This window comes from Nothoprocta perdicaria, unplaced genomic scaffold, assembly GCF_003342845.1.
Source record: "Nothoprocta perdicaria isolate Ctin4 unplaced genomic scaffold, notPer1 scaffold_41, whole genome shotgun sequence".
NCBI classification, from domain to species: Eukaryota; Metazoa; Chordata; class Aves; order Tinamiformes; family Tinamidae; genus Nothoprocta; species Nothoprocta perdicaria.
Window position 1 is genome coordinate 4,038,533 of NW_020455655.1, and position 27,964 is coordinate 4,066,496.

General features: G+C 39.6%; 2 protein-coding genes and 1 long non-coding RNA gene across 3 annotated transcripts in view; 2 read left to right on the forward strand and 1 right to left on the reverse strand.

Moving 5' to 3' along the window:
* Nucleotides 1-184, reverse strand: part of SLC27A2 (solute carrier family 27 member 2) — an 11,848-nt gene extending 11,664 nt beyond the window's left edge. Inside the window, exon 1 of the mRNA XM_026045817.1 lies at nucleotides 1-184. This exon is cut by the window's left edge and continues 336 nt beyond it. Within this exon, the coding sequence (XP_025901602.1) occupies nucleotides 1-184 (184 nt within the window).
* A 925-nt stretch (nucleotides 185-1,109) lies between these two features.
* On the forward strand, nucleotides 1,110-3,130 carry LOC112952773. Its single transcript, XR_003250463.1, has 3 exons — nucleotides 1,110-1,328; nucleotides 2,180-2,206; nucleotides 3,075-3,130. It is a non-coding gene; the product is annotated as an uncharacterized LOC112952773 (long non-coding RNA).
* A 7,686-nt stretch (nucleotides 3,131-10,816) lies between these two features.
* GATM (glycine amidinotransferase) lies at nucleotides 10,817-22,841 on the forward strand. Its single transcript, XM_026045822.1, has 9 exons — nucleotides 10,817-10,885; nucleotides 11,218-11,436; nucleotides 14,978-15,173; nucleotides 16,394-16,584; nucleotides 17,735-17,872; nucleotides 18,159-18,323; nucleotides 19,932-19,995; nucleotides 20,113-20,229; nucleotides 22,082-22,841. Exons 1-9 carry the CDS (start codon nucleotides 10,817-10,819, stop codon nucleotides 22,192-22,194), a joined length of 1,272 nt encoding a protein of 423 aa, XP_025901607.1. The 3' UTR covers nucleotides 22,195-22,841.
* The last annotated feature ends 5,123 nt before the right edge of the window (nucleotides 22,842-27,964 follow it).

Consider the following 27,964-nt stretch of genomic DNA (forward strand, 5'->3'; position numbering starts at 1 on the left):
CGTCGAGCAGCGTGCGCGCGGGACGGCGCGCGCCGGCTCTGCGCGCCCTGCCCGCCACCCGCACCATGGTGAGCGCGAAGCGCAAGTCCTGCAAGAAGTAGGGCCGGGCGCAGCGCAGCAGGAGCGGCAGGAGCAGCGGCAGGAGCAGCAGCGCCGCCAGCGCGCTGCACAGCGCGGCCACCATGGCCCGGCGTCGCGGCCGCCTCGGCGCCTCTGCCGCGCTCCGCCACCGCGAGGCGGCAGCGCGACGGGAAGGACCAACGRCCGCGCCTCGCGGGGCGGGAAGGACCAACGGCCGCGCCTCGCGGGGCAGGGAGCAACGGCTGCGCCTCCCGCTGAGGCAACGGCCGCCCGCGCCCCCTCAGGGCGCCTCGCTGCCCGCGGGCTGCTCCTGCTCCCGCGGCCCCTCAGGAGCAGGACCGAGCGCCGCGCTCACTCACGCCCTGGCAGCGGCAGCACCGACTGACTGGCATGGCCGGTGCCTCTGGTGCCCGGAACGTGCTGTGCTCTCGGAGGGGTTGTCTCCTTGAGTGGCGCTCACTGCCCGGTGTGAGGGCCTCGGCGGGAACCCTGTGGCGCCAAGGGCTAGCCACAGCCTTRTGGGGCTGGCAGCAATCCGTGGTGGTGCGTTCCGTGTCTGCTTGCACGGCCAGAAGTGGTGCCCAGCGGTGTTGGAGAGGAGATAGTTTTGGACTGCAGGTGCCAGGACACATTTCATCCAACACCTGACGCCTCTCCGAGGCAGAGTGTGCACTGCGTTGCATCCAGACCGTCTGGATTCCCTGCTTTGACTTTGCAGTCATTCCTGGCAAAGGCAGCCAAGCCTAGTCACGACTCGCACCAAGAGAGAGTTAGGACCYCCGTAGATGAGGTGAGAAGCAGCCATGGTTTCACAGAGCTCAGCCTGGGGAACATGTTCCTGCCCTGCTCCTGTGCCAGCCAGGGCTGGCAAATAGCCAGAATAGATAAACAGCAACTAGCTGGAAATTTAGAGTGTGCTTTAATTTTTTTAAATCATATAAATATATTTATTAGTATTCTAGATGCACAGATGGAATTTACAGTTTCTCTGTTTTTCTGTTTCTCTGCTTTTTTGTCCAAAGCTAGGAGAGCCATTGGTTACTTGGACAACCTGGAAGCCAACTCCAGGCTTTTCATCCTCTGACTGAGCATAACAAACAGAACTTAGTGTTTTTCTCAGTGAGGTTTAAGCAGAAACTGCCTGGCCATATTTCTTTCTCTTGCTGTTGTGCTCTGTGTCACAGAGGACGGTTTCCTCCCCTTCAGTGATGYTCCTGCTTACCGTTTGTGCCACATAGCTCTGTGAGGTGAGTTGATTGAACATAGTGATCTAYGAGCAACCCTCTTTCTTTACTAGATACTTTGGCCAGATTAGTTCAGTTTGCTGTTGAGTGAACTGTAGCTCTGATGCGAGGGAAGTGCTGGACACTCAGCCTGGGGTTGGACTTCTCCACTATGAGGCTACCAGAGCACTGGAACAGGTTCCCCAAAGAGATTATGGAGTCTTGATCCATGGTGGTATTCAGAGCTGTCTGGACATAGTCCTGGACTATGTGCTGTAGGTGACCCTGCTTGACCTGGGAGTTTCACTAGGTGGTTTCCAGAGGTCTCTTCCAACATCAACCAGTYTATGATTCTGTGATTTGTTTTGTTGGCTACTTTTTCACAGTATAATTAGCCTAAGCTGTCCCTTTACATAAGCCTTTCTTGCCCTGCTCCACTCAATTTGCAGTCTACTCATGGACTTTTCTAACTCTATGTACTGATTTCAGTCATGAGTTAACTAACTTGTTGAGCCACTGCAAAGGTCAGAGGCAATATTCACTGATATTAGCCTAGCAATGGCAACTAGAATTCAACAGTTCAAGCGGTAACTTTGTSAACAATGTTAAGCATCAGTATAACCTGCAAATTTGAAACAAACTACACCACTTCTGTCTCTTATTTTCTCTAATATATGCCAATTCCTAATGACCTATGTCTATAATCTTCCTTCTGATACTTACCACCAAGATTTGTCGTGTTTTCTAAAGCCGTACAAAGCAAACCCCTCTTAGGAATTARTCTGTGGTGTGCAGTGGAGCAATTTATTTTTCTTAAGTAATCCCAAGGGATGAGGGTGTGCTAATCTACTGCTGTATACGGTTTTGTTTTTCAGATATCTCTCATTACCATGGCAGCTTCTGTAAGTAATTAGCTATTTCATATTTTGTGTTGAAGTTAATGAAATATCATGAAACATACTGTATGTGGCATGGGTTTGAAATGTCTTGTATTTCTTGACTTTTACATTCTTTTTTTTTTTTCTGAGAGAATTGCTAGTTCATGTGAGTTGTCTTGTGCCTAATTAATGCTATGAACTGCTGTTGTATATATTGATAATTTTCCTCAACCAGGTGTCAGTTTAACTGTAAATTGCATTATGTCAACTTCAGTGTTTTTGCTGAATCAAGTCTCTCTTTAGCTGGGGAAAAGTGCTTTTCACAGACTTAGTTGCTTGTTAGATATCATACTTTAATAAGCCTGATTTCATACCTACATCTCTCTGGGATGAGGCAAGGTTATCTTACTCTGATCCACGAGATGTCACCAGAGGGTAACAAGTAACTGGAGGTTTATATTAAATTGGGACTCAGGCTATGTGTACTGCATGCAGACGTGCAGCCTGCCCTAGGCAGGGTGCACGGTGGAGCTACCTGATCCTATGTGGGAACCCCGGGATGTTCCTGACTGCAGCTTTTCCTGTGCAGAGAGCCTCCTCTCTTTTCCACACTGTTTCGTTTTCTGTTCAGTTCTTTAGGGATTTGATGGGAAACCTTGTAGAAGCAGTATAAGATGGCACACCCCCTTCTAGCTAGCTGTGGTGATAGTAATCATACCACAGAACAACACTTAGCTACTTGGTGACCAGTGGTAGAGAGAAGTTCAGAGTGGATGACTTGTCCCTTGAGTGAGTCCCTGAAGCAAGACAGCTGCATATTGCTCTTTTCTCCTCTGTTCCCCTGAACCTTCTCACCAAAAGCCAAAATTTTTTTGTTTTGTTTTGTTTTTAGTGTTGCTGATCTGAAATCTTCAATCTTCATTTGCTGCCAGGTTTATTTGCAATATTATCACAATGTTGCTGTAAGATTGCAATTAAATGAAACAGACTGAGCTGATGTAATACACTGGTGATGCCAAAAGGTAGTATTCCATTTCCCTGTCCTCCTTTGTGTAAGTCCTCTAATTTCCYTGCCTCCCTTGCTGTAGTTCTAGTGATCTTCTGACAATTCAGTGGCCAGCTCAGCTCACTCAGCCAGCAGAAAGTTCGATATTTTGTTGGGTGAGTTCTCTGCTGACTTGGTGAGTCAAATTGGCTCACCATGGGGTCATACTAGTAATAGGAACATTCAAAGGGAGGTGAAGAAGTAATAAAAACCAGCTTGATCTCCTTTCTTACATGCTTTCTCTCCATTTCTCTTTCTGTCCCCTCCTGTTTTCTACATGAGTTTCAATGTGTCTATAACCAGCCAAAATCATTTTTGCAAATTCAGTAAACAGGTTTACAGTTACAGAGAAATAAGTCACTGAACCCATTCATTGGCAAAGTTCAAGGCATTCCATTTTTGTCCTCCCTCTCTGGCAAAGATTCAGCTGATGAGGGTCAGTGAAACAAGTTCTTTGGCGCTACTTAAAACGCTAAATTCGGCTTTTTATCAGTATTATTCTAGATCTTTCTCCACTTCTGAGGGATGATGCTTGCAATCTTACAATGCATCAGAAGTTCTCACTGGTCAATTCTTGCTGATGAGCTAGGTGAGTTGACTTTCTCTCCACTTGATCCATGTGTTCACTGCACATTAATTTGCAATCAACAGCCTCCAAAAAGTGTTCCTCAAAGAGAGTAAACTTCTACTGTGACCCTGGAATCTCTTATAAGATTTTGTCTAATGCCCTTCCACCCACCCCCAAAATGAAGAAATCTGCATGTTGCAGATTGCCTTTACTTCAGTCTTCCATAAGGTGGCTTATGTTCCTTCTACATTAGARACCTTACTTTTAAAAGATGAGCAGATGAAACCTGTCTGTGAATAAACATGGTTTGACTCCTGTTAAACAAAGCAGTGTGGATAAACAGTCCAGATTTATAGGTCACAGGTAGAGATTTCAAGTGCTGTAGACATACAGCATAGTGTAGCTCTGCTGCACGTCAGAGGAGATGGGAGTTGTGCTAGTAGATACTATGAAAAATCTAAATGCCAGGACTACTGCTCTGTATGCCCTTAATGGTTATGGATCTTAGCTACTCCATCCTGTGTGTCGGGGTTTGTCAGTTTAGCCTAGTGGTTAGAAGCATATATGGTATCTTGAGAGGGCAGCTGGTCTTCAAAGCTGCCAGCAGCTTTATTTGGAGATCTATCTTTTACACTGCAATGCCAGAAGTCTTGTAGAATAAATGTAGCATTTGTGGCAGACTGTGAGTACTGGTCTTCCCAGCAGCCAACGTGGAAAAGGGAAAGGAAGTGGAAAAAGAGAACTTTCCCTATATTCTTTCTAAATTTGTTATCCCAAAACATTTCCATTTCTAAAAATTRATTTTTTTTCTTATTAAAAACCTATTTTGCTGAAAGAATGCTCAATAAATCTCCTTACAATATCATATTTGTTTCTACTATATTAAAGTTGAAAATCTTAAACTATTTCATATGATGCCAACGGTCTACTTTGACTTAGCTCTTTCCTCAGTTATGGCTGTGTAAAGATCTTCCAGGAGAAGCTGTCCGAGTCATAGTGAAACTCATCTTTCTGTTGTAGAGGTGTTGGAAACCACTGATATGAAATTGTAGGAGCTGGATTGTACTATTCTACAATGACATGTGAGAGATTCCTGGTGTTGGATGTAAACTGGATTCTTGGTTCTGTGCCCATCCTCATTTTTCTTGGATGGGCTGGTCGGGGTTGCGGCAGAACCCGTATGCTCATCTAGCTCGGGGAATGGGGCTGTCAGAGCTCAAGAATTACCCTGTCTCCTAATACAGAACGTCTACAAGGAGCCTTGTCTAGTCTTCTGGAGTTGAGAAAATGTTTCCATTCCATAATTAGATTCTGAGATTATAGTTCATTGTAGATGCAAAGCCAACATCATTCCAGACCTGCACCTGCAAAATACTGTTTGTTTAGTACAGAAATAATTTTGTCTTTACAATTTTTTTTTTCATTTCTGGTGGAAGAGTAGATGACACATGTCACACATCCAATTTCTGAACCAGGTTGTACATAAAACTCTCAATGAATTTATGAAGTCCTCGGAGATATTCAAGATTCAACCGTACATGTATAATTTGTCGTCATACCAGGCGAAATGATTAAAGAAGAAAAAAATAAAGAAAAGCTCAGGGTTACTGAGATTCTGTATCTTATTCCTCCTGTCAGAGAGACCCTTCAGAGCATTCTATAGTTCAACATGGAAAGGGAAAATAAAAAAAAGGAAAAGCTATTCTTTATATCTTTCTCTCTAAAGTAAGTAGAGTTAAAATATACCTGGTGCTTTGAGCTGCCCTCTCCATGGAGATTGGGATGGATTAATAGGTTATTGGAAAGCCAATGCTTCTTGTTCTTTTTTTTTCCAAGAAAGAATAAATGCTAATTATTGCCACAAAAATAATGCAAAAAATCTTTGCAAAAGACAAAGCAAAGTTACACTGGCAATTCTTATGAATACTGTTATAATAATTCTTATAAATACTCTTCAAGAAAAATGTGGGCAGTTTTCAAGTAACATACAGCAGGGTATGTCACAAGATCATATATTTGATATTCAAGAGATTTCATGCCACGAAGAAAGCCATGAAGTTCAYTTGGCAGCCCTGACAGAAAGAATTGTTGTCACACATCTGACCCCACAAAATGTCGGCAGATCATGTTACTGTATACATGGAAATAGTGGTCTGAATGAAATCTATCCCACCAACTGATGTGCCTTTTGCTGCATGAACCTCCTTCATTTCTCGGTGGTCAGCACTCCATTGCCTCTGGAAATGACAGAGTGTAAAATGTCATGGATTCTGATCACTAAATCCCTTGCCTTCACCGAACTTTGTTCAGCTCTGTCACCTCTCCATAATAGGAACCTGACATCTAAAATTAAAACATGTGTGATATTTATATATATGTTAGTGCATGCATGCATATACAGTGTTAGTCACAATGTGGACTTCTGCAGGCTCTTTCTGCAAGTAGAGAAATTAATTATTAAACCAGTCATTTTTGTGATGCAATGTGCTTTGTCAGTAGCCATGCGGACAGTAGAAAGTCCTATTTTCCCAACAGGGACTATTTGATTTGCTCAGAGTTCCAAGTTTTCTTTAGACTACTTTTAAGCCAAAAATTTTGTCTAATGATTATCTCACTAGATCTCTGTTATTGGGCTCGAGATTTTAATTGCTTATAAAAAGATAAAATAATGTGCTYAGAACTGAATCGTAGCAGTGTGCTAACAGTCTTACAAAATTTACATTTATCACTACGTAAGTTACATATAGGAAACATGATATAATTCATCCACGTTCAAAAYGGATAAGATTTTTCACCTTTTGATTTCTTAACAATTTTTTAGTCTTCTTTCTCAAGAATGTGAGGTTATGTGAAYGTGGTTTGTCTATGCATTTGTCTCTTCTTCTCCTTTCCTTCATGCCCTGGTAACTTAAACCTTGGATTCTTTTAAAATAATCTGAAAAGAGTCATGGATCTTAATAGTATTAAGTTCTTTAAAGGCTAGGAATAAAAGACACTRTAAATGCTTTAACAAACAGAAAGGTTGCAGTGCTCTTAGATACCAGAGCATGCACCCAACGAATGCTTTATAAATTCTCTGATTATAGTAAATATGCATTTATGAATAATCATCCATTTTATGATTATGATGTATTATTTGCTCTATGATTTGTGCAAATAGAGAGGAAATCAGTTGTCCTTACAAAGAAGTATTGCATTCTACAGTTAAACCTGTGTAGTGGCAAGCTTGAGCAATCACTTGGATGCAGTCTGCTGGAGAACTTGGCACTTCAGCACATGTCACGGAATGAAGATGTCCTGACAAGGGAGAAGAACAGATATTCTAAGTAGTTTCCACAGCAAGTTCCCAGGTCTGACGTTGGGAAAAGACAGGTCCTTCAAAAACTATAAAAAGCAGATACTAGAAGACACATAGAGCTTGTCAGCAAGTTGAGATTAAATCAGGGTGAAACTGTGTTTAGAGAGAAAGATTTCCATATGTTTTACAAGTGCAGCCTGTCTGATCTAGTAAGGAGTTAAATGTAATTATATCTTTTCTTTTTTGAGTATGAAGAACAATAAAGCCAGGTTTTACGTTATTTAATTGAACAAAATGAAATCTCTTTCAAGGGACTCTGAAAATTRCAAATTGATTTTTCAGGTCTTATTATAGGTCACAAGTTAAAATGAAGTGTGTTTAATGAAAGTGTTTTAATTACAAGTGTAGCGAGCAGTATCCTTGACAAGGCATTAGAAGAAATTAAGTCTCTCCCAATTGTATTGTTAAACAAAGGTATCATAAGTAAAATCTGTTGAAGGTATATAAGAATTAATTTACAAAATTATCTTGTGTAAATTGATTCCATGTTTAGAGTCACTTGTTTTCACTAGAAGTGTTGTCTTCAGTCTTTAGGATGGAAAAGAAACTTAGTGCAATTTAAATTTCTAAAATAAATGTATGTGAAAGCATGGTTAGTACAACCAACATTTTATACCAAATAATTTTAATCAATACTATAACATAAATACCAGTAAGACAGGGTAGTCCCTTCCTTAACCTTAAACATAATTTCCCTTGAGCACTTCAGGCACACTGAGTGTACYTCATTGCAACTGTGAACAATTACATATGCACTGAAAGGTGGGACCTCAGTTCCTGGAAATTTATAACTAAACAGCAACTTTGAAATTTCTGTTTTTGTTTGTTTTAATAGATATATGTTAGAGGAAAAGATGTATGAGCCAGAGACAAGATACCATCCAAAAGAGAGCTGAACTTGGGCTTTTAGCCTCACCAGCACTAGTCCTGTTGCCAAGATCAACTTTTCTATGCTGCATGTCTCCTGTTGCTTCTTCTAATTATGTGGGTTTAAGCTAGAACTTTACTGCTGTATACTCTGCGCCTTAATGCTATTGGGCCAGAATATTATTCTCAGTTACTACATTACTTTAAATTGATTATTTAGTTATCAGAATGAAATGGCTGTATATAAGCCTGCAAACTACCATATATCATTCCAAATGATGGCTGGGCTTGGTCAGGGTTTCTGGAATTGTTATTTTTCATTTAGGTAACAAATAATTACCTAAATTAAGTAACATTGGAATAACTGTTACTGTCATTATGCTTAATGATTTCTTTCACAGATTAAACTTACATTGGTAGAAAATGAAGCCCTTCTTGTAGAAGAGTAAGAGGACGAAGTAGATATAAAGGGCTACCTACTATACAAAAAGCAGGAAAACTCATACTGATACAAAAGAGTAAAGTGTAAGAATTTCCATATGTTGTGAAGGATACAAATGTGTGGAGTGTGGATACCAATAGGAGGCATTTTAGAAGATTGTGCATTGAGAGTGTTGCACATATAACATTGTGCATTGATGGCATTGCCCCTGGAAGGACAATACGTGGGTCAAAGGACTGGTCTTCAGTGAAGCCTGACAGTAAATGCTGTTTAGTGTGAGTAAAGGTTTCAAGRATAGACCATAAGCATTCCAGTTAGGAGAAGGAGAGGATTTCTGCCTTGATTGTACTTAAATGAAAATTACCTTTTGGCTRTGAGGAATTGTATTGAAGACAGGAAGACCTAGATGTGTGAAAAGCAGTAAAGAATGTTTTTATTAAAATAAGTGAGCGTAAAAAATGAAGCCTGGCAGGAAATAAATAAATGGTAAAATACTCAGCACAGACGCCACTGCAATGATGGCAAGGACCGTTTTAGGTACCCTATAAAACATCAAACATCTGTAGTAAGTAGAAGAAGAAATATTGTGCAAAGTCATAAAAACTGTGTAAGCTGAGTTGATAAAGAATGATCCAAAGGTCCAAAACTAGCTGATAAGTCAAGAAGGATAGAAAAGGAAGCAAGACCTTTGGATTTAGCCACAAGCCAATCATTAATTCTTTTAGATAGGTCAATGTGAGTAGAATGACCTCTGCAGAGCCAGTTAAATCAAATAACAAGCGTAAGTAGCGATAACTTAGATTCTTTCCTTTTTTTGTTGTTGTTTTTAAATAATTCAAGGACATAAATTAGTGACTAGAATTAAGCAGCATCAAGAAAAATATTTTTTGAAACTTGAGGGAAGACTAAGCTTTCTGATACAATGAATGACAGTGTCTGTTATGTTAGAGATGACTCCTAACAAGCTAAAATAAGTGATTCCTGAAGAAGTCCTGCAGTCATGTGAAACAGCAAAAAGCCTGATATCATACCAATTAAAATAATTAGCTTTGCTCTGGAAAGTATTTAATCTTGTTCAGTCAGTATAATGYCAAATTACATTTTTTCTGTCTAGCCCGATAGGTAAAACATCCAAATTGTGAAGTATATAAGCATTTGTGTAAATATGTGAAGAGAGAAATTGCACTGTCCTGTTTCTCCTAGAAAGGAGTTTATTCTTTACACATGCCAAAAAGATAAACAGTCAAATGATCAAATACCTGGTGAAGTAATGCTTACTTGCTCCTGTGTCTAAGGGAGATTAAAACTGATCTACATTGGTATTAATGATGATTACTTTTTTCCTGCTATAGATACGCCTGTTGAGTTTAATCTCATATGTAAGCAATGTGAAATGTCATGTCTGTCTGCAGTTGTGTCCCCCTGTAGTAGACCTGGGAAATTAAATTGGGACTGAAGGATCAGGATTGAACACAGCTGAGGAAATGCTTGGCAAGGTTCAGGCAGCACCGGCAGAACCCAAAATTACTAAGAGTGAAAAAAAARAGATTATTCTTACAAAATAACTCAGGCAAAAATGGTTTTTGCTGTATTTGTTTTTCACTTTTGTAGGGCAAATTAAGTGATTTAAAAGTGAACTTGTATACAAAGTTGAAAAATGCAGAAGAATGTCATATCTGGTTCAGGTCAGATCCTAAGAGGTCTGGCGACAAATAAATTTCATATTGGAGATTGCAGTTCTATTAAAATAGATGTGTATTTGAAAACATTAAACTGATTTCAACATAATGAAATTTTGTGAGGAAAATGTAGCAGCATAGGCTTAGTAGGAGTTAACCATTTCAATTTTCATTTTATGGTACATTCCATCATACAATAGCRTGCACACTAAAAAGTTGAGATTTGAAATGAAATGCTTGGAATTTTATTGAAACTGGGTAATTWAAAAAAAGTAAAATACTTTTGAGGAGAATTTAAAAAATCTTCAAAAATTTAAAAAATCTAAAAATCTGAATTCTTGAGTTTTTTAAATGTTAAATGTTTAAATGTTCTGTTGCTTCCTACAGGTTTCATGAAGAACATGCACATGTGGTGACTAAAAGCAACTGAGTGGTGGCGTTGAGACAGAGAGGAGGTTGAAAGCGGGCTGGGACCTGCGCGCAAGAGGCGTTTTGGGGATGCGAAGGTTCGTGCAGAGAAGCCGCGGGCCCCGCGGCAGCTGCACCGGGACCGCCCCGCTCCGCGGCCAGGGGCGGTGCCGGTACCGAGCTGGTGCCGGGGCGGTGCCGCCAGCCGCTATAAGGGCGGCGCGCGCGGGGCCGCCGCAGCTGCCTGCGGTGCCGGCGCGCGCGGAGATGCTGCGAGTGCGGTGCCTGCGCGGGGGGAGCCGCGGCGCCGAGGCCGCGCATTACATCGGCTTGCGGGTGGGCGCGGAGCGGCGCGGGCGCGCGGGATGGGGCGGGCGCCACCTCCGCGGCAGGTCCCTCCCGCAGCACTGCGGGTTCGATGACCATCGCTGTCCCTGCTGCCAACCTGTGCCCCAAGTCCCTGGTCTCCTAAGCAGCATGCAGCTCCCAAAGGCGCTCTAGAAGCATGTCAAGTGCCAGGAGTGAATTAGAAGTTAGTCTTATCACTCTAGTAAGCAGAGATTCCTGCTCCATCCCATGCTCCAGGGGTTACTGTGTAAGGTACTGCATGGTGATCTGTTCYTATTTGTCCTGTTTAAGGGAAACATGGTTTTTATTTTTATTTCAAGCTTGGAAGAGTCTTTACAGGATGGGTGCAGCRATCTTTCCAGAGCACCCAGGCAGCTCCAGCCTCCCAGAACACCTGTGCTGCTGATGACAATAAGGCCACCAGTCCTGTGCCTAAGGACTGCCCTGTTTGCTCATACAATGAATGGGACCCACTGGAAGAAGTCATTGTAGGAAGAGCTGAAAATGCGTGTGTGCCTCCTTTCTCTGTGGAAGTCAAGGTAAAAGAGAAAAACACCACCTTAAATGAAGAATAGTGCTGTCTATATATACACATCCTGCTTAGGTTTTCACAGTGCACCAACGTGTGGTGTTTGCTCACAGGAATTCTTCTGTCTCACTGTTATTTGCATTGGGGGGATTTTAGAGCATGGCCATATTGCTGCAGATACCCATTTTTTTTTCATTTTTAATTGACTATTTTAACAGAAGTTGGTAATGTTTCTAAATATTATCAAACTAAGCATTGTAGTTTTGAGTTAGCTGGTGACACTGACAAAAGTTTAGTTGCAGAGCTGGGGCTTGAAGCTGAGTTTCACATTTAAAAAAGTGAAGTTCTCTCCTTCTCAGTTTGATGARCTGAAACCGGACTCAGGACTGCTCCTATGTTTAAATAGGCTTTAAATAGCTCAAAGGTGATCTCATGAGCTAGAGGCAGTAATGTATGGAAGCACATTACCTGATTCCAGATTTATGCTTAAARCTGCAACAGCAGCCCAGCTACACATGCTGCTGCATTGTTCAGCATCTAAGGTAGCATGTAGTGCATGGCCAACAAACAAACTGGCACAATGTTTCTGCTGAACAGACCTGGTAAAATTATCAAAAAACTGACCTAAATACCTCAGGGAAAATAAGTGTTTTGTCTCCATTATTACACAGAATGTCAGGTAAAGATAATGAAAAGACACTTAAGGTGTTAGAATTGGTAGTTTAAATGAGACTTTCATAGTGTGTGTGTGGGGAAATCCTTCTCCCATCCTTTCCACTGTCTGCTTACTGTGCTGTTTTGTCTTTAAATTTTGGACTGTGATTCTAGGCAGAAGTGTTTGGAGAAGTTTGAATGAATTACAACAGCTTGGTAGATGTAATTTCTCAGTATAAAAATAATCCTTTGGCTTGTATTTGGACACTTGAGATGATCACTTGCCTCCAATGAGCTCCAAGAAGACTTTGCCACTGACTTCATTATGGCTTGGATTTGCTCCTTGGAAGCTGAAGCTCAGCTACCAGCTTCTGGGGACTGTGATTCAGATCCTTCAAAGATATTCCAGCAGCTCGAGAGAAAGAAGCTAATGAGGATTTGCATTTACATAAGTGTATGCCTGTACATTTATGTACTTGAAAATAGTATAATGATTATGCAGAAAGATCTATAAGACAAAGGAGGGAAAAAAACGGTGTTTAGCTTTCTTACTTTGTAACATCACATGGGGCAAAATCTTCTTCTCAAGCAGCTGTCCAAGGCCTCCTGAATTTGAGTAAAATTGTTTAAAATGTGTAACTTACTGTAATGCAAACTACTGCACAGTTAGTATAYGAAGTTCAAATGAAGTTCAGAATTTTTCTTTATTTACAGTATCTAAAACTCAATGAAGATTGTCAAAGGATAGATTTTTCCTCTGTAATTTAAAGACCTAGAATTTGTGGTTAAAGCAAGCTTTATATTTAAGTACACTGTATGTAGCCTGAAGAATTTATAGGCCACAACAGGTAGTGTAAGATGCCAGCTGAGATCTAGTTTCCTGATTTTTTTCTTAGAGTACTCTTATCTTAACTGAACTGTGCTGTAAATACTGCCCCAGTGATTGTGCCTGGGAGCACAGCTGCAAAATGTGAGTGGTCTAAGTAAAAGGTGAGGAGCCTAAATCCCGTCTTGACGATAGTGAAAGATATTAGTAGTTTGGAATATTGCTGGGATCTCTGCCATGTGACTAAATGGTAGTGGAGCGTGTGTGCATGTGTGTTTTATGTGGCCCTAGTGTAATTTAATAGCTTCTCCAGAGGTGGGAGAAGGGAATAATCCATTCCCTGTTACTCTGTTCCTAACTGCCAGTATTAGGATCCATATGAATTACATGCCTTCTGCCTAATATAAATGAGGGTCATCAGTCATAAACAGCAGTTGAAAACTAACAAACCGAAAGTTGTGTGAGGAAAAACTGAAGCTTTGGACCTAAAACAATTTGAAAAGTACATCCCAGACTGTAACACTTTGTTAAATTGTGCTTTAAAATTCCGTGTTTCCTTACAAGATACCTCAGGTATGTGGTGAGTACGATTGCGTTCTGTGTTCTCCGTGCTGTGAGAAATGCCTTTGGCACACGCTCAAGATTGCTATCTATAAATGATGTGCTTGGCTGAGAGGAATGAATGAGCTGAGTATGGAGCCCTACCCATCTGATAAATACTAATGTTCTGGCACTTGTTGGTTGCTCTGCTGCATCTCTTTCAGAGAACTTGAAATTATCAGAGAGAATAAGTATCAGAGAGAATAAGTAATAGAGAACACCTGGTGGAGAGCAGCACTTCTTAGGAGTTAATAGGCTATGAATGTGTTATTGATAGTTCTGGAAATAATTTGCTTTAGTCCTTAGGCAAAATTCATGTCATTAGCAGAACAGGATTCTGTAGCACTTATGTGATCTGCATCTGAACAGCTGAGAAGTCTCAGAGATGATCAAGTTACCCAAGATCTTGTTTGGAAAGAAGGAATAMATTCTTTGGGAGGGATGGACAGAACTTCATTACTGAAGGAGCAGGATGGTCATGCTGAAATATTTGTCTGAGGAAACATGAGGGAGAATACTCAAATATCAGAAAATGTAGTAGTGGTTAAATGCTGCTTATTCAAGGGAATCGGATGTTTTCAAATTGCCTTGCATGTTTGAGTGTTAAGGGAACACTTCCAGATTGTCTGTCCAGCATGTTGCTTTCCTGAAAGGGATAAGGACTGTAAGGACCTGGCCCCTGCCTCTCCTGATCCCTTTTACTGCCTTTCCAAAGTGCTACATCCACCTCTCTTGTTCTGTCATGTGAGTGTTGGCAGAAACACGTCAAAACTGCAGATTTCACAGCTTACAAGTATGAATAAACAGCACTCACGAATGGGCTGAACTGAGGCAAATCCCATTTGTTTTGAATAAACCATGAAGACTGGAAGTCTTCATTTTTCTTTTCATTGTCCACCATACCACGTGTACCAACTATCAGTAGAGTATGAAAACTTTCTTCGAGTTGTCTGAGCCTTTTTTGACACGTGCAGCTGAAACTTAATTCAATGTTGTTATGTGTAAGTATAAGTGTGGTGTAAGAAGACATCAAGCATTCAGAACTGAACCCAGAACTGTTTTACAAGGTCAATAACTGTTTTATGATGTGCATGGTTCATCTGAAGAAAACCTTGTCAATGGTAATTATAAGTAGTAGTAGTAAAGATGGAAAAAAGACAGTGCTGCTAGGCTAGGAATGTCAACCAGAAATTAGGAGTATTTATCTGAACTCTTGAAGATTTCACCCTTTGTTTCCAGCTCCTTGATAAGAGAGTTTGCAGAACATTAGCAGTTCCCAGTGTTTCTTCAAAGTGCAGGAACATGCAAGRCAGACAGGGGTATGTGATAGTTGCAGACAGTACAATGTGGGGTCAGTAAAAGGGATGCATAACAAACCCTGAATATCAAAAAAGGTGTATTATGCATATATTTCACTGATTGGAGAATAAATATTGGTTATTTTGGTCACTTCCCTGTCTTTTTCTCCTAGGCCAACACATATGAAAAGTATTGGGGATTTTATCAGAAATTTGGAGGCCAAAGCTTCCCCAAAGAACATTTAAAGAAAGCTGTTGCTGAAATTGAAGAAATGTGCAATATTTTGAAAAGAGAAGGTGTAATTGTCAAGAGGCCTGATCCAATTGACTGGTCTGTCAAATATAAAACACCTGATTTTGAGTCTACAGGTATGTAATTCTGTCCTTGTCGGAGGACTTGTAGCCTGTTTTGCACTTTTTTTAGAGGTCGTGTAGCCTGTCTTTCTGCTTGGAGTAGGATTATTTCCAGTAATTCCAGTTCTATATAGCTGTAGCTTGGAAAATCTACAAGGACAGAGATTCCAACTCTCTTGTGAGCTATTTCAGTGATGCACAAACTTCCTCATAAGACTTTCCTAATACTTAACCTGAATCTTCTACGCTGTGATTTGTTTGTCATTGTTATATTGTTACTAACAGTACAAAGAAGTGTTTCATTGTGGTATTTAATTGTCCCTCAAGTAATTGTAGGTGGCTTTTACTTTGACCCTTCTTTGCCATATGAAATAAGCTGAGGTTTCTCAAGGTCTCCCCACAGGCCATGTGTTCTAAGGCTTCTCATGGTCTCTATAGCCCTCTTTTGGATCCTACAGTTTAAGATCCCTGCTAACCTGGGGAAGCCTAAAATTGGGAGCATATTTGAGAAGGTGCCTCACCAGTGCATAGTCTGAACTGTGCTGCACCTACTGGCCCCCTTCTTCCTCAAGAAGCATAAGATGCAATTGGCTTTATTTGCAACAATGCCAAGCTGAGTGTAAGCCAGTGTGCTCGCAAGTGTAATCTCTAGGTTCTTTTCATGCGTCAAATGTGTTTCTAAGTTGGTTTATCCTGTTGGAATTCACAATCATTACAGACCACATAATTATTGTAAAAAGTCTTAGCAGTGTAATGTTTGACTTGAGTCTTTGTTCTGCTTGCTTGATTGTTCTAATACAACTGCTTCCTGCACTAGTTCAGTGCTGCTTCAAACTCCTGTCTGCTCCTCTGTGTATAAAGAAATGAGATCCTCTGGGAAAACACTACCCATCACTGTATTGAAAAGCCTTTTGAGCAACTCATAAACATTTGTCTGGTTAATTTCTATTAACTAAACTACAAAGTGAAAATTAGATTGTGGATAGTTTTTATTTATCCATAAACTCATTATGACTGGGACTTCGTAGTAAAATTTTGCATGCCTTTTTGAAGGGCTGATGTCACTTTGAAATATTCAAGAATGTGAGTATGGACCTCAGATGATAGGCAGGCTTCCTGATTTTTGTAAAGGTGCTCTTTGACATTTATTCAGGTAGAAGCAATGGTAGAAGTGAAGGGTGAAAACCAAACAGACTGAAAGAGCTGTCTCCTAAGTTAATGGCCTTTCTTTTCAGGTATGTATGCTGCTATGCCAAGAGACATCCTGTTGGTGGTGGGGAATGAAATTATTGAAGCTCCTATGGCTTGGCGTGCTCGTTTCTTTGAGTACAGAGCATATAGGCAACTAATAAAAGAATATTTCAACTGTGGTGCTAAGTGGACAACTGCACCCAAGCCAACAATGGCAGATGAGCTCTATGATCAGGTATTGCTTTTTTTTCAGAACTGAAGTTCTGGTTTCACAGAATTTTGGTAGTTTCAACCTGATATCTATGTTTCATTAAAAAAAAAAAAWAAGAAGTAGTGTAGTTTTTGTGTATTTCTAAAATAACACTAGCAAGCATTATGTACGCTCTCCAGATGAAAGTTAGTGTGCACTAGTAGGGATTAAGAAACAGGAAGTTCTACCTGTTCAAGTGTGTTTGAGATTATTTTGATAACTGGCTCTAACCTAGCATTATTAAAGAGGAAAGACCACTAAGACATTAGAAAAGTTAAAAGAAATAGAGCTCCCAGGGAATGTACATGTTAGCTGAATTTATCAGGGAAGTGAAACCTTCCCTTCTCGGCAGAAAAGACCTCATAATTCTTGTTTTGTGATCAGTTAGCTGGTAGCTCTCTACAGACTCAAAAATGCTTAGAGTTGAGGTAAAAGCCCTTCATCTACGGTGGTGTGTAACAGGATTGTTTGTAGAATGTTTCTAAGTGTTTAGGAGTACTAATAGAAGTTTCTTATTCAATTAAATTATCTTAGAGTAAGGTCTGCATTAGATCAACTTCCAGGGCTTATTGCTAAGTGTGCTTTTTCATCTGGTGGCTTTGGTGCTGTTTGTTCCACCTTTTTCGTTCTTAATTGTATTGTTTGATGCTRGGATGTATTTACATTCCTAAAGATCTTCCTTCTAGGTTAAAGTACTGCTCCATTCCAAAAACGTGGAAAGTACAGAGTCTACTTTTGTTAGGAAATGGTTTGCATACTGTGTTTTTCTGTCACTGTGGTGTGATTTGTTGGACTGACAGATATACAGTGTTTTTCTTGTTAAACTTCAACATGGCTCAGTTGGTAATGAATACTTGCAGTCCAGAGGCCAGAATGCTACAGATACAGTTGCTGTCAAGAGAAACTACCTTCTCTGGAGCTACTGTTGTCTCATATCATCACTTATTTTTGAATGTACTTTGCCTGTTTGAACTTCTGCAGTTTTGTACTCTTTTTTTCTTGAGATAAGAGAACAAAGCATAGATTAAGGAAATGTACCAGCTATCAATATAACTTGTTTTCTTAATTTCAAAATGTTCTGATGATTTTTCTGTACCAAGTCAACTAATCTTAACTTATCTCTCTTTATGACTAGGATTATCCAATTTCGTCTGTTGAAGACAGACATAAACTAGCTGCTCAGGGAAAATTTGTAACTACTGAATTTGAGCCATGCTTTGATGCTGCTGACTTCATTAGAGCTGGGAGAGATATCTTTGTACAAAGGAGTCAGGTAGATAAAGATTTCTTCTAACACTTTTGATACCTATCTTGCAATGTTTTTTATATGCGTTCAACATTAAATTTTAAATGTTGCCAATAAAAGTTATTAATAGAATGTCTGACATACCTGGTGAAAATGTCTTGTAGATAAGAAGCTAAAGGCACAAACTTTTCATACTTAAATATTTTCTTTGAAATAGAAACTAAATTTGGATCCCCTCCATATTCTAGTCTGTAAAGGTTAAGCTTTTTTTTTTTTTTTTTTTTTTTTTTCCTCTTTTTCTCTTCCCCCTCAGGTTACCAATTACATGGGCATTGAATGGATGAAGCGGCATCTTGCACCAGACTATAGAGTGCATGTGGTGTCCTTTAAGGACCCTAACCCTATGCACATTGATGCCACATTTAATATCATTGGACCTGGTCTTGTGCTGTCTAACCCAGATCGTCCTTGCCATCAGGTGAGGTTTTAGCAAAGGCAATTAGCAAGTGTGTTGTAATTAAAAATGACTTGGCTGAGTATGTCACTGTTGGACAATTGCAAATCTGGACAAATTGCAAAAAAAGGTTTGTCATATGCTCTGAATAATACTAAACTGAAGTATTTAGGCAGCACTCTGCCCTAGGAATTTGTAGCTGTATTTGCTTCTCTGTTCCAATGGAACTTTCAGTAGTAAATGGTCAGTGTTCTCCCTGTCTCCTTCAACAGCTTCTTGCTCCTCTCTAGCGAGCTAAGTGGAACTAGCTAACATAATATATGTACTCCAAACATAATGGAGGTATCTATCTGCTATTAAACCATAGCATCAAAGCAAATGCATACAATATACAACTTCTTTAACATTTCCACTACTTAGTTATTTGTATCCAAAGAGAAATTGGTGATTTTTTGCTGTTCAGTTGAATCATATTTTTTTGTTTTGCTTATCATTTGCTTGCTCCTGCAGTATCATTAACTGTATCAAGAGCAAGAACTGGTAATTGCTGAGGCATTCAGCTTTGAATAATTGAAAAAAAAGGTAGTTTGGGGGCCGAGTTGGTTCAGAGTAAAACTGCCACTTCTCTGGAAAAAAGCTGCTACTTCTAAACAGTGTAAGATCAGAAAGCCTTGCAGGGATTAAGTGCCTGCCTCTGTGTTACAGACACATTACCTGTGCTGGTGTTAAGGATCTCGGTAAGGATCCCTGTTATTTCCAGGCTCTGTACAAGCACATGTCAGTAACTAATGAGCTGTGTGCAGCATAGAGGAAGAAAACATGCACCATGTAGCTCTTAAAAACATTACTCTCTTCTCAGCAAGTGGCTTCATTGCAAGTGGTTGCAGCAATTGTTCCCTCTTGTAATGACAATTATGAGACTATATTTCTAAAAAGAACCAGTTTTCCCCTCCAGGCCATTGTTTGGTTTCAAATTAGGAGTGCCCTCCTGTGGTAACATTTGAATAAAGAGCTCTTCCAGGTATTCAAAACCCAGAAGCCAAGTCTCTAGCCAAATTTTTGTCATCTTAAACTTTRCAATTTGTGATCTATAGATATAAAATATTACTACTTAGGATGTATTTATTTTGTGCTCTTTATTAAATAAGCTACATATGCTAGTGATATTAAAATTTGTATGAAGCATAATGTAAATTTGTTTTTATGTGGTATTTTTGTTTCTATAAATGGCATTATAACTCAATACTTTGTACAGCCAAATGTGAGAAAAAATACTAAAAATACAGATTATTTTTCTGTTACTAGTTTTACTTTTGCTTGACAGGATCTAAACTGCCTTCATTTTACTTTTTTACTTCTTAACGTCTCCAATATCTAACATCTGTTTAAAAAAAAGAAAAACCAAAAAACTCCATAGCACAAATGCAGTGGGAAAGCAAAGTCTGAAAAAAAAAAATCACAAGATGCTTATGTGAAAATTGGACTTGTGTATGGATTTGAATAAGATGAAGAGCAGTGAACTGTAGAAGGGAGATGCTCTATGTATTGGAGTATTCTGAAAAAATCTGCTGTAGTTTGGAGGAAGAAATGTGATACTTAAGACTCCTGTTTAAAATATAATTACTCTTCCAGATAGAGCTTTTCAAGAAAGCAGGGTGGACGGTGATTCATCCCCCAGTGCCACTCATCCCAGATGGTATGTTGAGTTCACTCTTTACTAAGAATGCTAAGAAAGAAAATAAGAGTATTTTTTGAGGCAACATTGATAACACAATATACATCTATTAAAGAAAGTTCCTTTTAATATGTTTAGACCACCCACTGTGGATGTCTTCCAAATGGCTCTCCATGAATGTCTTAATGCTGGATGAAAAACGTGTGATGGTGGATGCCAATGAGACATCAATTCAGAAGATGTTTGAAAATCTGGGTATGTTAACTCATTTAACATATACCTAAAACTAAACAATCTTGATCAGCTATGCCTATCGGGATGAACAGAAGTTTCTCTCATAGAAGCCCAAGAAGCCTGCACTGGAGGAAGTATTTAAAATCTGTAAGTTAACAAGTAAAAATCATTCAGTGAATTCTTTCCTGAATACTTCAGTCATATTAAAATGGACTATTTAATGTCATCTGCTCCCTACAACTTGCAGGAAGCAGAGGTTCTCATAGCAATTAAAACTGATGTTGACATAATTTTTTGAACAAGCTCTTTTAACATATAATTTGTTGTCAAATCAGTCTATTTAACACAGATATTTCAGTGCCTTTATCAACATTCTAACTCCTTGAGAGTGAGAGGTGCAGCTCCATGGTGGGATAAAATTTCTTTAGCAAGAGCTCATATATACAGTATCAGGACAAATAACTGCATGTAAAATCTAAAAATCATACAACGACTGTGCACAGTTAATTGCAAGACAAATAATATATTAAACTATCAGAAGTCATTCAGTTAATCCAGCTGCTTTCCTCATGCTGGAGTGCAAGGACAAAGTTCCACTTGTAGCTCATAGTGAGTTAATCAGTCTCAGGACAGTGAGACTGCTTGATGATCCATCCACTTGTGTCATGCATCAAGGTAAGCACATGATAGTACAAAGCTGACGGTATAATAAGACTGGTAGAGATTAAAAAAAGCCAATGAGAATGAAGGAACATTTTATTGGAGACTAAGAGATGATAAATTCAGTAGCAAAAGACTTTGTAAAGGGAGATATAAATGATGGGAAGGAGAAAATGAATTGAAGACAGAAGATAACTCTAAGCCTGAAGTGCTAGTGCTGTAGCAGAGTGCACTTCCTGAAGCTTCCCTCAAATCTAAGCCAGATCCTGGATGGGAACTATGGAATTGAAAGCTTTAATCTGTTCTCTTAATGGTTGTCTGTACAAGCTTTCATGAATAATTTAACTTTTCAGTTTTAAATAATTATAGTTCTCTGCCTTATCAAGTTGCTGAGAATTTAAGCGCTTTAGGAAACTGGACTTTCAATGCCAGCCATGACATCTTCCACATGTGAGCTTCAGTCTGTGGTCACATTCTGAACAAATTCTTGTAGTCAATAAGTTCCTAGGACTGAGATAAATTCCCAGTAACCTGAAGTATTGCTCACTTATCTGAAGGTTTCTACTGAGCTGCTTCTGAGCTGATGAAAGCACCAAAAAACAATAGGCAGATTTCATAGCAGAAAAATCTTTTTATCCTACTCTATCTCTGAGTCTTGTATGAGCTGAGCCACAGCTCATTCATCAGAGCTGAAGAGAGTAAGAGGAAGTTTCACTTGTTCATAGGAGGAAAATGTAACAGTTCTTCTCTTTCTCTCTAAGAAAACTTAGAGCCTCAAACTTCTTCAAATGATGTTTTTCTAAAAAGGAGCTTGAAAGAGCCCATTCAGTGTCTGAACGCTAAATGCAGATGTATATAAATGTGACGGGTTGTGTCATATCAGCAGTTGAGCTAATTCTTTGCTTATCTACTGCAAAAACTTTTTTTCACTATTTTTGTTTATTTTAGAACAGCGTATCGTAACATATCAAACACTGGATATGTTGAGACACTGGATTCTTGAGGATAGAATTGGAATAAATAAGCAGACCATGGTTTTTTACCTTATTTTTTGGTCTAGAAATTGGAGAAAAATTCTTAAACAGATACAAAATCTTCTGTAGTCTCATCAAGTCATATGATCTGTTGAAGCATTGTCTACAGTTCTGAGCAAAGCTCCCCGAGTGAACCCGAGACTTTCATTTTTAATTTATGAAATGTATGTTTCTTGCAGGCATTTCTACCATTAAAGTGAATATTCGCCATGCCAATTCCTTGGGAGGTGGTTTCCATTGCTGGACATGTGATATCCGCCGCCGCGGTACCCTGCAATCTTATTTTGACTAGTTATTGGTCATCTAAGCAGCAGTGGTTCAGCTGCTAAAATAAGCATAGGAAACTATTAAATTTCACCCTTTTCTATAGAAACAACTGCATGAGCTCTAGTGCTTGATCAGTGGTGTCCTTAGAATGGTCTGGTGAATGATTTACTTACCTCCCCTTTGCAGTAAGCAGTATAATTGAATCTACTTCCATCTGCAAAACAGGTTTTCTGGCTGGCTTTTTGAAAGACATCATTTACTCACGAAGCCTTTTTACYGGCTTTAAACGTGAAAACTTGACAAGATAGCTAAAGGCTCTTGCTTAGAACAGCATGGCCACTATTATTAGACATCTACCTCTGTCTAGTACTCTATCAAAAAGGCAGCTTGAAATGTTGAACTTGAGTTACATTTCTTATTTCTTTAAATCAGTTTATTTTTCTAATATATTGCACTGTTTAATACAGTTAATACAGATGAAACTGTACAGATCTCTTTGGAACCAAATAATTTTATAATGCTTTTCATGTTGGGCCATACAGATATTTTGGAAGACATTTCAGTGTGGTCTAATAACTTTTAAAACGTTATATTTGCTTATTCACCATGTCCCTCTTATGTCTACATTTTACTCTTAAGATGCATTTGTTGTGTATCACTGAACACATTTTGTATTGCTTTTTATATTGCTGAAATTAGTTTTTATTTAACTTTAAAGACATACAAATGATAGTTCATATGCTGCATCTCCAGGCATCAGTTTGTGAATTGTTTACATACACCTATTTAAAAAAAAAAAAAGAAAGAAAAAAAGGCTACCAAAAAAAGATTTTTAATATTGATTATTAGATATGTACTTTTTATGTTAATAAACTTTTTGGCATTCTGTGTTTGTGTTTCTCTTCTTTAGAAACAAATAAACATGAAGTATCTGGCCAGGATGGCCTTTTTCTATCAAATACCCAACCTCTTAGGCAGTTGAGTAAGACGGGAGAGCCTCGTTCTTGTGCCGTGTTGATCATGTACAGTGTTGCAGCTGCTTTCTTGCATAGAAGTATATAGTTAAKGGGGGACAGGAGGAGTAACCCTAATTAGAGTTTGAAGAGAACTAACTCATGTAGCAGTGTGTCTCAATAGATGTCTTGAACCACAAGCAATGCTTCAAGTCTCTCTCTTTCCAGTTACCAACCTCTGCCCACATTCATGTAGAATTCTGATTTGTAGTGTTGACTTAACGCATGGGCTTTCAATGGTGGCCATCACTGAAAATGAACAGGAAGCTGAAACAGTTGTCTACACTGCAAATCATTCTTTGTATTCACTTCAGTTTTTTTTTTTTTTTTTCCCCCTTCAGTTCATCTTAGAAAGTTGAGATAAGCAAAAGTAAAGACAGGAAAGCAATATATTCACGTTTTCCTATTTAGCTCATGGCAAAACTAAATTTTAAAGTTCCTAAGGTTTCTTAAGTTCTTTTGAATGAGTGTTGATTTCACTTGTAACTAGAAATCTTTTGGCTTACTTAGGTCAAGTTAGCTGGAATTTCTCCAGTTCTGTTCCTTTTTTTTTCATCTTCAAGGCAAGATAAATTGTATGTAAAAGATCTCTGTGTAGGCTCCAAGTATCCCCTTTTTTTCTTCATTTAGATGCCTCAATTTTCCTCAATTTCAGATGTTTGTAATGTCAGAATACAGACTGGAGAGTTGCACAAATGCTTTAACATGAGTGAGTGTTAATGCCATCATTCTGGAACCAAGAATCTGGTGCTGTGAATATTTTTGAGACATTCYTAGACCTGTCCTTCATGTCCTTAACTAGGTCACTTAGCCAGTCTGTTTCTACATGAGCAAAATTGCAACCACATCAGATAATCTATGAATTACAGTGGTGCTTAAATAAAAAATGCCTAGAAACTACCCTAGGCTATGGAAGTTGTGAGGACTATGTGGAAATTCTGTGAGATACTGCTCAATTCTGCTTTAGCCCCAAAACAGGGCAGCCAAAGTTTATAGCTCTCTGCAGTATTATCCCATAAATCCAGTGAATGAGACTTTTTCCAGTAGTAGTTAGCAACTTCCCTTGGATGTGCACTTCTGTACTGCCAGCTGCAGAATTACACAGGCTGTCACACAGGGTCTCCTTTGTACTATCAGTGCTCTTTGTGGATAGGACTGTGTCTCTTTGGAGGGAATTTATGACGAAGACAATGGTACAACAACTCCAAAAAGAGTTTATTTTAGAACTCTAGTAGGCCTTCGTAGTGGAAGAACTAGGAAAATGCTGCGGAGAATCAATGTTTTTCCCAGTAACCCATTTGAGAGGGAGTCATGCAGAGATGGCAAAACCTGAAGAGAAATGACTAAGGCAACATAATATATAATATTCTTATGGTAAATGCCACCACATAATGCATATATATCATCTTCTAAATTGTTTCTGTGCAAACAGCAGCAGGTCAACCAGTGTCACAGCTGGGTTTAGTTAGATGAGATCTTTGAAATAAGAATTTACAGTCAGGAACAGGAGGGTTTGGTTTCTGCTTTGAGATTCAATTGCTAGCAATTTTTTTGAGGCTGAGTTACACGTGGGCAGCAGGCGGTGCTTTTGGATGAGATGGAGGGTGAAAGCCGTAAGGCATTTGACCACCTCTGCTCCAGGGCAGCACTTTATATGTAAATAAACCACATGAAATGTGAGCTGCACTTTGTTTTCCATAATTTGCTTTTCACTGACTGAGAAGGCCTTAAATATTGTTACTGCTTGACTTTCAAACTAGACAACACTGTCTAAATAAATAAATAAATAAATAAATAAATAAATAAATAAATAAATAAATAAATAAAAGAGAGAAACACAGAACACAGGTCTAACTGTAAGGCCTAAACAGTGGCAGCTGCAAGGAATTGTAACTAATCACTTCAGCTGCATGTTTCTTCAGGGCAGGCTCAGCTCAGCTGTAGGGAATTAGCTAATCCCACCCCAGGTATGAATGGGGTGGGGGGGGGAAGCAAGGATTTTCCTTCTATTTTGCTTCTGAAAGCTAGCCAAAGTGGGCTTTATTGGTTGTGGGATCCCTTAGATTTTTATGAAATGCTTATTACACAGATGGCTTGTGCCTTTGTTTTTTATTTTATTTTGAAGAGGGAGGGAAAAAGTGAGTGGTGAGATGGGGGTGTTAAAGTACCAGCACCTAAATCCAGAAAGCTATGGAAAGAAGGTAAGTTATTTGAGGTGGTGGATCTTATGTATTTGTAGCTTGTAGTTGGGAATTCAAAGTGAGATTAAGATCTAATGTGGGGGAAGGAGAATATTTCTTTCTTTATTTCATTTAGAAGCAAAAGCATTAAGACTGTCTCTCTACAGTTATTTACTTCAGGATGTGTTTGTGGTAAACACAAGTTTATCTCCTGAATGCTTCTGCTCTCTAGTTTAAGTACTGTTTTTTGGTTCTGACATTTTGGCATATCTATGATTAAAACCTAAACTGCAAAACTCATGAACAGTTCTGTAGATGCTGTATTTGATGCTTAAGAAAAACAGGTTGATGTCCCACATGTCTCTATATAAAATAAATTTTGTTTTAAGCATCAAAAGTTAGGCTGTCTGGGAAATGTATCTTTTCCTGTTGCTTTACACACTGCTGGTGGAAGGTAAATTGTTGGAGTCACAAATATTTCCACTGGTCAAACTGTTGCTGGAGTTAAAACCTCTGTTTCAAGCTCCCAGAGTGGCAGTGACTTTTTAGTCCTGKTCTGGAGAGAACACAGTGTGTTCAGCTGTGCTGGAACTGCCAGGATGCCCCTTGGCCTCTGGTATTTACTGCTTTCCAGAGCATCTGCTTCCTTTCTGTTAGAGCATTCTCAGAACTCAATTGTGTAGGCAAAAAATAGCTTTATGACAATGAATTATGTCCCAAGTCTGTGGCTCATTCATGAGTTTATAGTGAATTATCATGATTTATGTGCTAATGAAATTAGATATGTGAATGAATAAGACAACTTGCCCAACAGCTTCTAACTTGTAGGTTATTTTCATAAGTTTGATAAGCTTGCTGTATAAGAAATTGGGCAACTTCACCGAAAAAAAAAAAAGTCTAATCTAGCAAATCAAATGTACAATCTTTAAGGGTTTACTCCATTCCCCTATTCCCTCCGTATTTTGCAGAACGAGAGAGAGAGCTGGATGCTATTTAACTGAGACTCTGTCTGAATATCACAAGGATGCTTCTGGCTGTTGGGGATTAGAAGGAGCTGGCACAGACAAAGGTAAGTCCCTCAGCTATGTTGGTCTGGCTGTTGTCTACATGGGTGACAGTCTTGGGGTGCTGATAGACTCATCTGTGCTTCTGTGGGTTCCCACGTAGAGGAAAAAAATGCTACAAATGTTTTGTGATGTGTAACGTACTACTGCCTTAGAGCAAAGATATTGTCAAGCAGGGAATTTGTTGCTTTGCTTTCAGTGCTTGCCTCTTGGGAGCTTTGGTTCTTTGTGTCATCAGGTTGAATTGACAGATGGGAAAGGGACAATCACTATGTAACGGTGAACTTCATATGTTGGCCTAGACATATTTGAGGCACTCGGAGGAACCATGTATAAGGCATTTAGAACTGTGAGGTGCAATCGTTAAAAGGTCCATCTGTACCTAAAGAATTACCTGTGGAATTTCATGCAGCCACACCTTAGGTTATTAGATTAAAGCCGGCATAGCAGAAGCAGTATCCTTGGCATGCTGACCTCTTGCCCTAGCCCTGCTGCAGCTCCAAGCATCAGGTAAAGCTGGCATTTCTGCTCTGAGGGTGGCCAGGCCCAGGTGCAGACAATTCACCCTGGTACTCTGTGCTGATGGCCAGCAGGTGTGGAAGGGGGAACACAGTGCTGGAGGCTGCACTAATTCCTCCTGGGCTTGGCCTGCAGCTGCAGGCAGTGACCCAGAGAAGGGGTGGACATTGCAGCTGCACTTAGTCCCTGGTTTCAGGAACACAGAAAGCTGGTTTAAGTCATACTTAACCTCCTTGGTCAAAAGTATGATATCTCACCAACTGTGTTTTATGCACCTAATCTTACCTATATATATGTAGATATTTACTGCTGTATAGATGAATTTTTAGTCAGTGTATGGAACTTGGGCACCTATTCTGTTGTCAATGTCAGTGGTTGCTTCTCTACTAGTAGGTTATACTGAGTTTGTGGGAGTTGTCACCTGTCCAGGTGGTGCAGAGCAGGCGAGAGGCTGGTCTGCAGGAAGCACTTGCTGCTCCTGCAAGGATCCCCAAGAGCTCTAGTGGCAGAGGTCACACACTRGAGGGGCATGGATGGGTGCGGTGCTGAGGGAAAGGGGAACTAGCGCTGCTCTGGGTGCTCTGTAGTGGCTCCCGCATGTGATGAGTACACCATGCTCAGCAGTCAGGCCCTCTGCCGGTGTCAATGAGGGATGGAGTGGAGATGAAGAGGACCAACAGCCCTGGAAACAGCAAAACAAGAGTTTRGACCCCGAGACCGAATATCCCTATTTTTGTGTGAACTCTCCTGCCAGGAGCACTAGAGGGTGCTGTTGTGATGCCGGTAGCTTTTCTCCCCTGTACCCGCAGGGAGGTTTTAAAGCAGCTTTTATTTATTCATCTTTTTATTCATCTTTTTTCCCCCCCCTTCTCTGTTGGCATTTTGATCAAAGCAAGTGAAAATACCTGAAAAAGTCTTTTTCATCTGTAGGTGTCCTTTGGTTGATCATACATAAAGTACTATATGTGAACATCAAGAAGTAGTTTAACATTTGTTAGTTTGTTTTTAAGGTGCACGAA